The sequence below is a fragment of the Macroventuria anomochaeta genome (assembly GCF_010093625.1).
Source record: "Macroventuria anomochaeta strain CBS 525.71 unplaced genomic scaffold BU25scaffold_40, whole genome shotgun sequence".
NCBI classification, from domain to species: Eukaryota; Fungi; Ascomycota; class Dothideomycetes; order Pleosporales; family Didymellaceae; genus Macroventuria; species Macroventuria anomochaeta.
Window position 1 is genome coordinate 316,299 of NW_022985401.1, and position 13,383 is coordinate 329,681.

The 13,383-nt window shown below is 52.8% G+C and overlaps 6 protein-coding genes across 6 annotated transcripts; 4 read left to right on the forward strand and 2 right to left on the reverse strand.

The window, feature by feature from the left end:
* Positions 1 to 46: 46 nt before the first annotated feature.
* BU25DRAFT_200579 (ferredoxin reductase-like protein) lies at positions 47 to 1,477 on the forward strand. Its single transcript, XM_033701101.1, has 3 exons — positions 47 to 209; positions 265 to 592; positions 643 to 1,477. The coding sequence occupies exons 1-3, from the start codon at positions 165 to 167 to the stop codon at positions 1,290 to 1,292; spliced, it is 1,023 nt and encodes a 340-aa protein (XP_033557240.1). The 5' UTR covers positions 47 to 164; the 3' UTR covers positions 1,293 to 1,477.
* Positions 1,478 to 1,662: 185 nt separating this feature from the next.
* Positions 1,663 to 3,124, forward strand: BU25DRAFT_462435 (uncharacterized protein; the record flags this gene model as incomplete). The annotated part of the gene is made up of 2 exons (XM_033710521.1): positions 1,663 to 2,146; positions 2,196 to 3,124. 2 exons carry the CDS (start codon positions 1,663 to 1,665, stop codon positions 3,122 to 3,124), a joined length of 1,413 nt encoding a protein of 470 aa, XP_033557241.1.
* Positions 3,125 to 4,602: 1,478 nt separating this feature from the next.
* On the reverse strand, positions 4,603 to 5,073 carry BU25DRAFT_306668 (uncharacterized protein; the record flags this gene model as incomplete). The annotated part of the gene is made up of 1 exon (XM_033702075.1): positions 4,603 to 5,073. A coding segment is annotated over one exon (471 nt), but the record flags the coding sequence as incomplete, so codon positions are not given.
* Positions 5,074 to 6,939: 1,866 nt separating this feature from the next.
* On the forward strand, positions 6,940 to 8,619 carry BU25DRAFT_313735 (dimethylaniline monooxygenase 2; the record flags this gene model as incomplete). The annotated part of the gene is made up of 4 exons (XM_033702171.1): positions 6,940 to 7,119; positions 7,170 to 7,200; positions 7,260 to 7,669; positions 7,723 to 8,619. Coding segments are annotated over 4 exons (1,518 nt in total), but the record flags the coding sequence as incomplete, so codon positions are not given.
* Positions 8,620 to 10,840: 2,221 nt separating this feature from the next.
* On the forward strand, positions 10,841 to 12,258 carry BU25DRAFT_200756 (uncharacterized protein). The gene is made up of 2 exons (XM_033701102.1): positions 10,841 to 11,402; positions 11,492 to 12,258. The coding sequence occupies exons 1-2, from the start codon at positions 11,288 to 11,290 to the stop codon at positions 12,073 to 12,075; spliced, it is 699 nt and encodes a 232-aa protein (XP_033557244.1). The 5' UTR covers positions 10,841 to 11,287; the 3' UTR covers positions 12,076 to 12,258.
* Positions 11,995 to 12,992, reverse strand: BU25DRAFT_200820 (uncharacterized protein). The gene is made up of 2 exons (XM_033701103.1): positions 12,504 to 12,992; positions 11,995 to 12,425 (listed from the first exon to the last, which is right to left on the reverse strand). The coding sequence occupies exons 1-2, from the start codon at positions 12,844 to 12,846 to the stop codon at positions 12,268 to 12,270; spliced, it is 501 nt and encodes a 166-aa protein (XP_033557245.1). The 5' UTR covers positions 12,847 to 12,992; the 3' UTR covers positions 11,995 to 12,267.
* Positions 12,993 to 13,383: the final 391 nt, after the last annotated feature.

Below are 13,383 nucleotides of genomic sequence, written 5' to 3' on the forward strand. Positions count from 1 at the left end.
GTCGAGGCTTTGCACATCGGAGTCCGGGCGGAAAGAACGATGACGTTTTTCTTGGCGCAAGCGTTGAGCTTCGAGCTTGCCGGCACGATCACGCACGCTGTCGTCTTTGCTTACGCTTTCCATTGCACCTTTCCCCTTCATCTCATCAGTAAATCCGTCTCGAGATGTTCGCTAGGCAATTCTTCCGCCCAGCCAAGCAGCTGCAGCAGGTTCGCCAAAGCTCTCTTCAAAAAACGAAACATCAAACGGCTGACCAATTCAAAGCATGTCCGCCGCTATGCATCTGAGGCGCCCAAGTCCGGCAGCAACAACAGCGTTCTCTACACTGGTGTTGGCGCTGCCGGTCTCGCTGGTGCCTACCTCTATCTGAGGGGCGGCGACTCAGCTTCAGGGCAGCAGGGCGCTGCTCCTCCGTCTGCTGAGGAGAGTAAGATCCCCGCCTCGACCGGCGAGGTCAAGAAGGCCTTCACTGGTGGCGACCAAGGCTTCCTGTCGCTGGTGCTCGAGAAGTCGGAGATTGTCAACCACAACACCAAGAAGCTCACCTTCAAGCTGCCCGAGGAGGATCAGGAGAGCGGCCTGTCTGTTGCCTGTACGTCTATACCGTTTGCCGGACATGTCAATATGCTGACAACGATCCAGCTGCCGTTATCACCAAGTACAAGGGCCCTGAGATGAAGAAGCCCGTCATCCGTCCATACACTCCCATCAGCGATGTCGATCAGAAGGGCACCGTTGAATTTATCATCAAGAAGTATCCCGACGGCCCCATGTCCGAGCACATGCACAACCTCGAGCCCGGGCAGCGTCTGGACGTCAAGGGCCCCATCCCCAAGTATCAGTGGTCGCCCAACAAGCACGAGCACATTGCGCTGATCGCAGGTGGAACCGGTATCACCCCCATGTGGCAGACCGCCCGCGCCATCTTCAAGAACCCCGAGGACAAGACCAAGGTCACACTAGTATTCGGCAACGTCTCTGAAGAGGATATCCTGTTGAAGCGCGAGTTTGCGGAGCTCGAGAACACATACCCCCAGCGCTTCCGCGCCTTCTACGTCCTGGACAACCCGCCTGAGCAGTGGCAGGGCGGCAAGGGTTTCGTCACCAAGGAGCTGCTCAAGACTGTGCTTCCTGAGCCCAAGGAGGGCGAGAAGATCAAGATCTTCGTCTGCGGTCCCCCCGGCATGTACAAGGCCATCAGTGGTGGTAAGAAGAGCCCCCAGGATCAAGGCGAGCTTGAGGGTTACCTGAAGGAGCTGGGATACAGCAAGGACCAGGTCTACAAGTTCTAGATGAGTGCGAGAGGGCTGTACGATATGTCTGCTAGATATAGATTCCCCATCAAGCAAGCGATCCGCAAGTTTCACAACACCCATCACTCAGTAATGGCCTGGTGTGTGGAGGTTGTAGGCCTGGCTCATGTCCAAACGCGCTCTCGAACTCGTGGTGAAGGAGGCAACAAACGCGAAGGACAGTCTTCACCCCACAATTTGCGAACCCCACGCAACCGTTTGCTTCTCATCGAATTTCGGTCTCGTCAAGCTTGACCTCTTGATGTCTCACTCTATATTCTCTCCTCTCGACTGACCTTGTTCTCAATTTTCCTTCAGCCTAAGAGCATAGTTTACCAACAGAACCCTCGATCCAACCGACAACTTCGAAATGGCGCGGAAGGTCTGCAACCACCCAGTGTTCCCCAGCCTGCGCGCAAAGCTTACAGCACTCAAGATCACCGTCTGCCCAACCTGTCTCATTCGGCTTCACATCTTCGATATCGCAGAGACACAAGCCGGACTGGAGCGCCGTGGAGGCGTCTTCTCTTCTAGAGCCACAGCAGTCGCTGAAGAAGGGAGGGGCCGAAAACAGGAGAGGATCGCCCACAGGGCGCTGTTGAGGCGTTGGAGGCTTGCGAAGATCGACTTGTATAGAGACCTTTGTCTGTTGGAAACATTGCGCGCCGAAGGTGCTGGCAAGACGCGCTGGGAGATCCAGCTTGCAAAGGCTTTCGAGCTGTGGAAAGAGGTTGAACTTGAGTGCAGCAGGATACCTGGTTACAGGTACGCCGAGGAGAACCATGAGGATATTGCAAATGAAGACGAGTCGGTGATCGAACAGGATGCGGAACTTGAGGACAGGTTGAACGAAGGTATGCGCCTGGACTAATACGAATGATAAGTCGACTCAAGCTTGAACAGATACGATCGACGAGACAAGAGACGATGACGACGGAGGATGGCAAACTATCAAGCCGAGAGGGAAGGCTGCCAAACAGTCTCCGAATGATACCGAGCTGTCCGAGGCTTCTAGCACCAGTATCCAAGAGAACACCATGGCGGATGACAATACATATTATGGCCCAAATTTGGACGTGCAGGACCCGGACGAGGTCGCCCTACAAGGAATGGACAGCGTGAAATTGAGAATAGAGCGTGGCTCGTACTGGGATGGTCGGAACAGATTCGATCTGCTCCGCGAGATTGAGGTAGATGAAGATCCTGACTCTCCCGATCCTCTGGAGGTCCACACAGCATCGCAAGTTTCCACTTGTCCGCGGGATGTGGATCGCATCACAATGCCTGATAAGCCTCTACTACCGCCGCCTGTTTCGTCACTGAAGCGCAAGCGTTCGTGTAGACCTCCAGACAACTTACGATTACCAAAAGAAGTCCGTATGGACGATCGCGTCACCATCATCTGCGACTACTACGCGCGCCACACGACCGGCCTTCCTCCTGAACAAACCTCCTACAAGCGACCACACTTCTCCTACACCACCGCAGAGACCGCCCGAAGACGCCTCAAATTCTACCGCAGATCGCCTTTGTACGTGCCTTCCACCTGGGCTCTCCCAGTGGAGTGTGAAAACATCAATACAAGTCACTATAAGACAGCCTGGAAAGTTTACGATGCAATGCAACTCTTGGCTGACATGGAGGATTCGGGACAGAACCAGGCTGAGATAATGGCGCGCTTGGAGGCAGCCGGTTATACCGTGGCCAGCAATGTTGGCGAATTGGATGAAATTGGATACGATGGGTACTATGCGATTCCGATTACTGTGTCAGAGGTAAAGCCTACGCCTCATGCTGAGAGGACGTTCTCGGAGCCTGAGTCGAATCGCTGAGTGCAGGTGAAAGTTTAGCAAGGTACGTAGGGAATCATTCTATAATGGTTCATCCACGAACTTTACACACCGGAGGTGCATACACGGCTACAATTAGTAGGATCCGATCATACCTCCTCATTCGATTTCTCCTAGTTTCCTCCGTCCATGGTGCTATTCTCTCATACCCGCTTCATCATCCCATTGAATATACTACATTCACGTTGCGGCAGCAGTGGGTGGTGCACATGTCGCGGAAGACACAAGCATCAAGTGAGCGCTTTCAGTTGCAAGTGTTGTCGCGTCTCCCTCTCAACATATGTAAACACTGTCGGCCACCGTTGCCACCGCTCCACCTGTACTACGATTTAAAGCGTACTCGTGGCTTCACCCTCGGCTGTGACGCCATCATTCATCGCAATAGTGATGGGTGATCAGAAGATCTGATATGTTCGAACTGCTCCAACACCTCCGTTGACAGGATACTTATCTCAATTTGTTCGGTTCGACGACTTATATCCGAAATCTGACTCAATACTCACACAGTGCCCTACAGCTGAGCATTGAGATGGCTGACTTCCTCAGATAGCAGATCCCATACACTACGCCCGCTGAAGTCTGCGCTTTAAAAGAATCCAGATGTCTGCTCCGTAATCGACCCAGATAGCCATATTCAACGCCTAGGCCCCACAGACGCGCGCGCTGTATCAACGTCTGAAGTTGAGCTCCTGCTCTGTCTGCTCAGTGAGCTTTTCTTTCCCGACAAGATCCTGTTCACCTTCGACTTCTACCTCGACGATGCGCCGACGCTAGGTGAAAGTGAGGCCATCGAGGGTGTTGCACACATCAAGATGTATCGATTTGATTACACGGCTGTGCAACGCAAGTTCATGCCCAAATGATACAATATTGCCGAAGCAGCGATGACGCGGTTTAACACGTTAGCACATGAGCTCGTGCATGCGTTTCCCCAGCTCTATGCTTGCAAAGCATGCCCCAGCTACCGCAGGAATGTTGGTGATCTAGCAAACCATGGCGTTGCATGGCAGTGAGTAGCATGCTGGGTTGAGTATTGTGGCGGCGTAGGCCGCTATAGTATACTGATAGCTACGGTAAACAATAACGTAGGACGATCGGGTCGATGGAACACTGCGCTGAGTTGCTATCTAGCTAGGAGATGACGATATATACTGGCCCTGGAACGTGCTAGTCCATAACAGTCTAAGCAAGGGTAATCGGGTCTCGTACGGACCGACTGATACCGCAACAAGTATGCTGCGCCGGACAGTATTGGCTTGCCTTTGAAGTTGAGCAGATTCGAGAGTGTCCAAGCTAAGTGGAAGTGGTTCGAGTTCTAGCCCACTCCACAGGAGCTCAGGGAACGGAGCCTCGTAGATGAATAGGTGTAAATCTAGGCATGGAAGCTACCAAGGATTGTTTAAAGACCTCTAAGCCTTTTCACTCAAGACTTTTTGCTCGACTCCGCTCTCCAAATACCCCTCTTTACGGCTATTCTTCCCCTCACGTCTCTCCCTCTTCCACTCTCTCTTTGCATCAATCCTTTCCCTTTTCAATGCCCTCTTCTTCGTCTTGTACTCATTCTTAAGCCCCTTCCACTCTTTTCCTTTCTTTGCCTTCCCCTTGCCCTTGCCCTTTCCCTCATCCCGCTCCCTCAGTTGCCTCTTCTTCTGCCGGTATTCACGTGTCAACTCGCGTTTCCTGTTCCTCATTTCCCTTCTCTGCGTATGTCTGGACTGCTTCCGCGCGATCTTGAGTTCAGTTGCTTCCTTCTCGCGTGTGGCTTTCGCAATTTCGAGGTCTCTTTCGTGCTCAATCTCTTCGCGGCTCTTTTTTCCCTTGGATGCTGCAGCCTCAGCGGCGTTGTTGAGGGACTCGATGCGCTTCAGGAAGGCGGCTTGAGCGTCATCGTAGTCGTCATCTTCGCTGTCTGAGGAAGAGGATGACGAATCTGAAAAGTCTGAGGAAATCGACGAGTCATCGTCATCGTCATAGTCGTCGGCTTTCTGTTTCCGCAGGGACTGCTCTGATGGCTTCTCGGGCGATACTTCGGGCACCTTCTCGGGTGGGTAGGTGTCAGCTTTACGGTCGCTGTGTAGTTCGCCTGTCTCCTGACCAGCGACTGTCGTCGATCCCTTATAAGATGGAGGCTCATCGTACTGCGGTGGCCTGCTCCTCCCCGCATTGCTCGGTCCCACAGTGGGAGCGCTCTGAACTCCTAGTGCCCTACTACTGTGTGCTGCAGCCCACGCTCCGGTACCTCTACCGAACTGCTGTCCCATAGCGCCAGCCTGTCTTCCAAACTGCTCGCCCATCGCTCCTGCTTGACGGCCGAATTGCTCACCCCAATCGCCCATTCGTCGTCCAAATCCTTCTCCCCATCTCCCCATATTCTGACCGAAAGCTGCCCAGTCCTGTGATGAGCCAGATCTGGCTCCGCGTCCAGGACGACCGCGACCGTTGCTTCCTCCACAGCTTCGTGAGCTGGGGCCACGGCCGCGACCAAATAGGCCGTTGCCTGGCGCTCCGAAAGGACCATTATCAGGTGCACCAAAAGGGCCATAGCCTTGTGCTCCGAATGGAGTCCAAGGCTGGCCACGATGGCCACCTCCGCCACCAGGAGCTCCGTGGCTTGAGCCCGGTCCAGCGTCAGGCACAGAGTGTGGAGGATCCTCCGAGACTACAGCGCCCCTCGCCGAAGTAGAAGATGCGTTGAAGTCTCCTACTCGTCCAACATGTATACTCTCGCTACTCGCAACATGCTGCACAGGAACATGTCCCTCATAAGCCGGCGCCTCCTCGCGCTCATGCGCCCCCTCTTCTTCAGTCGCTTCACCTCTCATACGATACTCCCACACCTCAGGGTCATCAGATCCTTCATTTGCGCTGACACAGTGAGCTTCAATCTGGCTAGCATCCAGAGAGGCAACGCCATTGCGTGCATCGCTTAGAGCAAAATCGTATGAGGGCGGCAGGTCTTCATATCGCGGGCCTCCGGGACTATGAATAGGTGTTGGTTCGAACTCAGTTTCAGAGTCGTCAGGTATTGAGGTTGAGCGGGGTGTGTATGGGGGGTTGGGTGGCGATGTTGTCGATTGCGGGGCAGCTGTGGGCTGGAGCTTGTCTGCCATGATTCACGAAGACAATTGATGTTGGAGTTGAGGTCTGAGGGTCAGTGTTGCGATGAGCCAAGAGATATACTCTTGGTTTAAGCTTGAGTGGAGTCGCGATGATGCTAAGGCGCAGCTCCAGGGCTGAGTTCGTTTTCGCTGTTGCCTGACGGCCTTGCTTGAACACCATCCAATCGCGGGTTTTGCGCCACGCGTCCAACGATCGCAACATGCCCCAAAGTAGGTAAGAGGGTCACGATTAGCTTCGAGAGCTGAGAACGATGCTCGTGGTGCTTTTGATGGTTGTAAGACGGAGGTGTACCTGAGGCTGGTGCGGGGCAGCACCACGCCACAGCATCTCAACGAACCAACCGGTATGCACAACCCTAGCGTTATTTGCCCAGTCCTCACACGAACTGGGGTTTGATCAATACACGGCCTTGTTTATGCCCGTACTTTCCCGTTCACGTGGCTCTTCTGTGACAATTGGGTACTCGGCGTCCCGCCTCCTTCTGGTCCCGGACGTGATCTTACAAGCCTTCCTTTCATCGCGATCAGATAAGATCCCAATAACACCCTTGTTCTTCATTGACGTGCTACGCTTGAGAGGAATGTCTGCTTGATATTCTGCATCACTACCCTCCACCCGATTTGTCTCTAGCCCACCAGCTCCGTGTCCAATCTTGGACTATGGCTACGGGACGCGCAACAGTGGCAGTAATAGGTCTCGGCCCTGCCGGGCTTGTAGCACTCAAGAATATCCACGAAGAGGGCTTCGATGTCACAGGTTTCGACCAAAATCCCTACGTGGGTGGTCTGTGGCAGTTCACTGAAGAAGACAAGACATCCGTACTCCAGAGCACCGTGGTGAACATATCGAAAGAAAGGGTTGGTTACTCCATTCACAGGGCTTTGGTACAAGACTAATGACCGATTAGGGTTGCTTCACCGATTACCCATATCCTGAAGGTTCGAATGGGTTTCGATAACAACGAAGTCACGGGGCATCACAGCTGACTCTCACATAGGTATCTCGGCATATCCCACAGCGGCCGAAGTTCAGAGGTACTTGGTGAGCTACACAGAGCACTTCAAGCTAGAGCCGCATCTTCGTCTAAATACCGATGTTCGCCAGATCAGGTTCGACGACACCCGCCAGCAATATGCTATTGAGATCGAAGGCAAAGACGTACAGTTCTATGACAAGGTGGTGATCGCTATTGGAGGCCTGACCAGTCTGCCTAACATCCCTACCATTGAAGGGCTAGAGAACTTCAAGGGCAAGGGCTTGCACTCGAGAGCATTCAAGAAGCCTGAACAGTTCGCAGGAAAGCGAGTCATGGTGGTTGGGTTCGGGAATACAGCAGCAGACACCGCAACGGCACTCGCAAACGTAGCGGAGAAGGTCTACATCGCGCACAGGAATGGGGCGCGCATCGTAAGTCCTAACATGATCAACGATGCACACGCCGTGCTAATGTTACAACGTAGCTTCCTCGTCGAGTCAATGGTAAGCCTGTCGACCATGCACTGAGTCTACGCCTGTTCACCATACAAAGCTGGATCATGAGCAACTTCCCAGCCGCCGGCGCCAATATGTTCGACAGATTCATCAAGAGTCTGCAAGATAAGAGCTTCAAGCTGCGACCTGAATGGGGTTTTGAGCCCGCTCAGGCGACCCCAATTGTCTCAAACACTCTGGTCGACTACCTTGAGTGCGGACTTATCGAGTCAGTCAAAGGCATCAAGCGCATCCTCGGCGACACTCAAGTTGAGCTCGACGACGGCAAGATACTCGACGTCGACGCCTTGGTATGGTGCACCGGTTACAAAGCTGACTTCAGCATGCTCGAACCCCGTCTCGACCCTACCAGTCGCTCTTCAACAGCGTCGTCAGATGCCAATGGATCGAATGGCAAGCCGCTCGCTCGCCTGTACCATAACGTCTTTTCTCTTGAGAAACCAGACAGCTTGGTCTTCCTGGGCAATGTGCATACCCCACTCTCTGGCTTTCAGCTCTTCGACATGGCGAGCATGGCTATCGCACAGGTGTGGAAAGGTGCATCAAATCTACCGTCACGGTCTGCCATAGAAAGCGCAGTAGATGAGCATCATATCTGGCTGGCCGAACAAGCAAGCCGCCGCTCTAATGTTTCACCTGGCATGGTAGACGGTGGAGCATGGTTGAAGGCCATAGATGGTCTCGCAGGCACGGGAGTGAACGAGTATTTGGGGTATGGTTGGAAGGGGTGGTGGTTCTGGCTCAGCAATATGAAGTTATGCAATCTGCTAATGGGAGGCGTGTGGAGCCCGCACGCCCATCGACTCTTTGACGGTAAGAGGAAGAAATGGGAAGACGCCCAGGACGCCATCGAAAGAATGAACGAAATTGGAACTGTAGCCACGAAGAAGCACGTTTGAGAACCAATTTCATCATCGTCTGAGTATGTCACGGTGTAGGGTGACTCCTGCCTGTCGTACCTCACCTACCATGAGAGTGACTGCCACGTCACACTAGCGCTGTTTACAGCTACTCACCTATACATACTGTCCGTAGCTTCACCTAATACAACCTCAGTTCAATCCTTCAATACCTCTGCACATGCGCACTGATCACTCACGATCCACCGCGACAGAATACCTATAGCAGAGCTCCGTCATACAAGAGTGATGACAGATTCAGGACAAGTATGACACACTTCGTCAGTTGCCCACCAGTGCCCACACGTTGGTACCTCTCAGGCTCATCGCTTAGCCTGCGTAAGAGCAGGCCTCGACGGTGGTGGGACTCTATGTTCTCCGAGCACGCTAGCACAAGGAAGAAGAGGTTTACATCAGTTCCTCTTTCGCTGTCAAACCTGCACACATTACGCTCAGCGGGACTCTGGGCACTCATGAGTCTGCCCTCCGTTATTCGATGCAACGAAACAGGAACACTAACCCATCTTTTTTTTTCAGATATCGGGAGGGTCATAATCTTCGCCAGCCAGATGGCTGAGGAGGGTTGAATCGTTCTCTGCGAAAGCATACCTGGCATCGTGACTGGTATCTCTCTCGGCTTTCGGTCGCTCCGACAAGGCCTTGGCTGCGGGCGACGGTCGAGCGAGACGTAGCATAAGTGAATTCGCCCCTTAATCTTTAGGCTTCCAAGTAGCTGTTGCTGACCTTGTTCAACAATTTCAGACTAATCTTGGTGTCACTCTCCGGGAAATACTTCTCGAAAATGATGCCGCTTTCCCAAGTCGCCCAAGACTAAGAGGATGATATCCAGTCACTCTGTGGCTTCATTGGATCATCTGCAGGCTGCCGGGATAGTCTATAAGGAAAATTGAAGTTCCAGGTCCCGTATAGGTACTTTTGACCGAGGACGCCCTCGGCTAACAAAGCCAGCCCAGCAAGCGCAGGAAGTCTATAGCTATATCTGGTGATCGCGAGGGTTGTGTAACAATTTATGATCTTCTGCCAAACTCTGAAAAACACCTCAGGACTTTGCCTCAGGGAGACCTCCATCTGTGATGATACTCAACGTATTGAGAAAGGTATGTGTGAGCTCTCGTTCCTCAATCCATTCTTCTATAATGCCATTCTCTGCGTGAAACGCGCAACGAGACCTCCAGTATATCTGTTCACTCGAGAAGTGTACTGTGCGACGTGATAGAAGCGGAGTACGATTCATGAGCAGGATAACTCTCAGCCTCTGGAAGACTGGCAGCAACTCCAGCCTGCTTGGCACATGAATCTATCTTAGATAAGCATATGCAGTCAATAGATCATGCGAGTGATAGTTTTACTTTCATCTGCGTACATTTCCAGCCATGCTGACCAAGACGGCTCGGTTCGCAATCCTTCCTCAAGAATCTTGCCTACAAACACTATGACCTTTCAAGATAGTTGCCGTTCGGGAACAGTGAGGTATCGCCGCTCGGCATTCAAAAATGCTGCCTTGTGAGGAATCGCAAAGAGTCTGACCGGTTCTGACGTTAAGGTGTGGGGGGTGATTCCTATATTGTACATACCGAAAAACCGCTGACAGCGATCTTGTATTATCGCGCACAGTTTGCAGTTGTTCGAGCTGATTACCAATTTGTGAAGGGTCTGATGATGGGTGTAGCCGTGGCTCTCTTTGAGCATTTCCAGATTGATAACAAGGCATTTGTCGCATAAGGCGTCTTGTTCGGGTGTGATGACCATAGCAGTATGGACGAGGATGTGCTGCCCTGTGTCAAGAAGGTTGAAGTGAACATATCAGGTGGAGTTGCGTGTCAGACACCCATCTGAGGGCGCATCAGGCTGCATATACGGCCATGGAGACTGCATACAGACTGACCAATAACTTGCGCATTAGGATGCAGCTCCTCTCCATATTTGGAGAGCTCCGCTTGAGGCAGTAACAAGTCTTGTAAGGAAAGTGAGGTACCGGGGAAGCCATTGACATAGTGAATGCGATCGAAGCTGTAAAGAGTAAGAACCTCTGAGCAGTCTCACATGTCGCCAAAAACGTCAGCTACAACACACAGAGATTATTATAGTCCCCTAACAATCTATCAGGTTGCAGATGGCCTGCAAAATAGCGTTGAGTGTCTCGCATGGTATGAAGGATCATAGGACTAAGCTCGACTTTGCCATTACTCGAGATAGGAGGCTATGTGTGGCGTATAAACAATGACGTCACTGTTAGATTGTCACACTTTTTCAGAACATACCACCCAGCTAAGACACCCCTCCCCAAGCGCCATGAAGTATGGGAAGGAAGGCTTCGCAATGCGTGCATAACTCATGACAAGCTCTGAAGGTATAGGAACTCCCTCGTGTTATTGACTTGGTGGTGTGAAGATGAACTTCAACGGTGATCCTCATCATCTTCGACCAATCGGGTGGGTACCACGGCTGCATGGAAGTCGCGAAACCGTGAGATTGAGCTCGAACTTTCCTTTACAACAAGACTCTCGAGCACTGAAATACACACGATCGCTGGCTGTCTAGCATTGACACACCCGTTGTTCAAAGACACCCTTCGGACTAGATCGATTGATCTTCTTTCGCTGCAAACCCAACAATGACCACTAGGCTGCACGGCAGCTGCAGCTGCGGTCGATTCCGCCATATTGTCGACCTCCCCTCACAACACGCTGGACAAGCTGAATTGCGGTACGACAACTCTTCCGCGTCACGTACGTTTCTGCTGCGAACTGGTGTGAGCTTTCTGACATCACGTCATGGCTCCACCCATGCCCCAAACAAGAATCTAACGAACATACAGGCCAACACGCTGCCAGCCCACTCACACTGTGGCTCCGCGTGCCACTACCATGGTACACCTCGGCAACGTTCGCGCAGCTCCCTGACGAGACGCACTCGAGCATCCAACGTACCTTCATATCGCCATACACGCCGACCACGTCCAACAAGTTCTGCGGATACTGCGGCACCCAGCTTTCGTCATGGAACGAGCGCACGCGCGATGAAGCCGCGCACATCTGTCTACCGGTAGGCAGTCTATTGGACGAGGACCAAGAGCTGCTGAACACGCTGGGCTTCTTCGGCGACAGTAGCGATGAGGAGACAAGCGTCGCTGGATCCTCGCGGACAAATCCTACGCGAACAGTCGCGCGGTCTGAGCCACAGGCGCGTGGCGCTCCATGGTTCGAGGAGATTGTGCGCAACACAACTTTGGGTCGTTTTAGACAGCAGCGCGGCGGACACTCAGACAACGGCGTGCAGGTGGAGTGGGAAGTCACCGAGTGGACAGAGGGCGACGACGATGGTGAGAGTGGCAGCGCCACGCCGAGCAAGAGGAAGATTGGTGAACTTGAGGCTGGAGACACTGAGATGCGGTCCGCTTGATGTCCGTTTTGACTGTCATTATGTGTCAACGCTACAGTAGAACAAGATGCTCACGCGTAGGTACGAGAATGACACGAAGGTAACGATGAGGTGATTCTAGACACCTTCGCAAATGCAGGCACATGCAACGGCTCGGAGCAACGACGGTGCAATTTTGGGAGAACGTTTGAACGTAGACTACATGGCATGTCACTAAGCTTTATCCACCTTCTCTGACCAACAAATGATTGAGGCGCAGACACGTCCGTCTTGGTAACCTCTTGCAGAGCAACACCATCCAGTAAACAGAAACACTCCGGCATGCTGCCGCACTCTTCCTGCCCACGATTCCTCTTTCATGTAAGTGAGATCTAAACAGTAATAGATTTAGCGAATTACATAGTGCGGAGGTGTTGTGTACACCAAACGAGTAGACGTGGGTGCCTTACGAGCCGCCTTGAACCCGCCCAGACGCTTGTGGATGGACCCTGGCTTACGGGAGTACGGGAGCGTCTCCCTCCATCTCAAGCCAACAAATAATGCCACCGGTCGGCGAACCAACCTCCCGAAGCCACAGCAATGCGCAAAGTGCTGTGCTTCACTCCACGCATAGAATGACTTCGATAGAGTACAGATCATCTGTGAGTAAGATTCCTGCCGCAAACGCTGCATCAGCAAACGCCCGTGGGCGGGTACAATTGGACTAGCCTCGCCTTGTGCCTGCACCTGCGTCGTAACCACTATCTTGGACCCTTGACACAGTTGATCCGGACGATCAGCACAGATGATCATTCGTGTCTCGAAGTCTCACCCGCTGCAACGGTGTCTTTCGCGGAGATGGTAGGTCTTGGTTAGCCTTGTACATCTGGCGTTCAAGCGTGCTGGTAACGCTTCCGTACCTTACCTATGGCGTCGCTTAGCCTGGCTTACGATGGCACTATACGGGGCATCCGAGCAGTCGGTACTTGTGCGAGGTATTAAGGGGCAGATGCAGGGCGACGACGATACCGTCTCTTGTGTTTCCATCCACGGCACCGGTATCTGCTCGTCGCTTATCTGCGTGGAAAGCTCCTTCGGTGGTTCTTCAGCGTTCTTCGTTTGATCTGCGATCGAACTTTCTTCTTCGGCCCAAGCAAAGCAGTGTAACTTGCATTTCAGCTGTGTCTTTGCTTGCAGGTAATTTCCGATACGGTCGCAGCTGAGCTCTACGAGAAGTGGCGCTATCGAAGATGGGTCTTGATAAGGATGAGAAGCCTCGTCTTGAGTCTACGTCGCTGTGGTGGCCATGGCGGTCGAAGGTCTGATTTTGGTGGGATCGGTGGAGGTGGT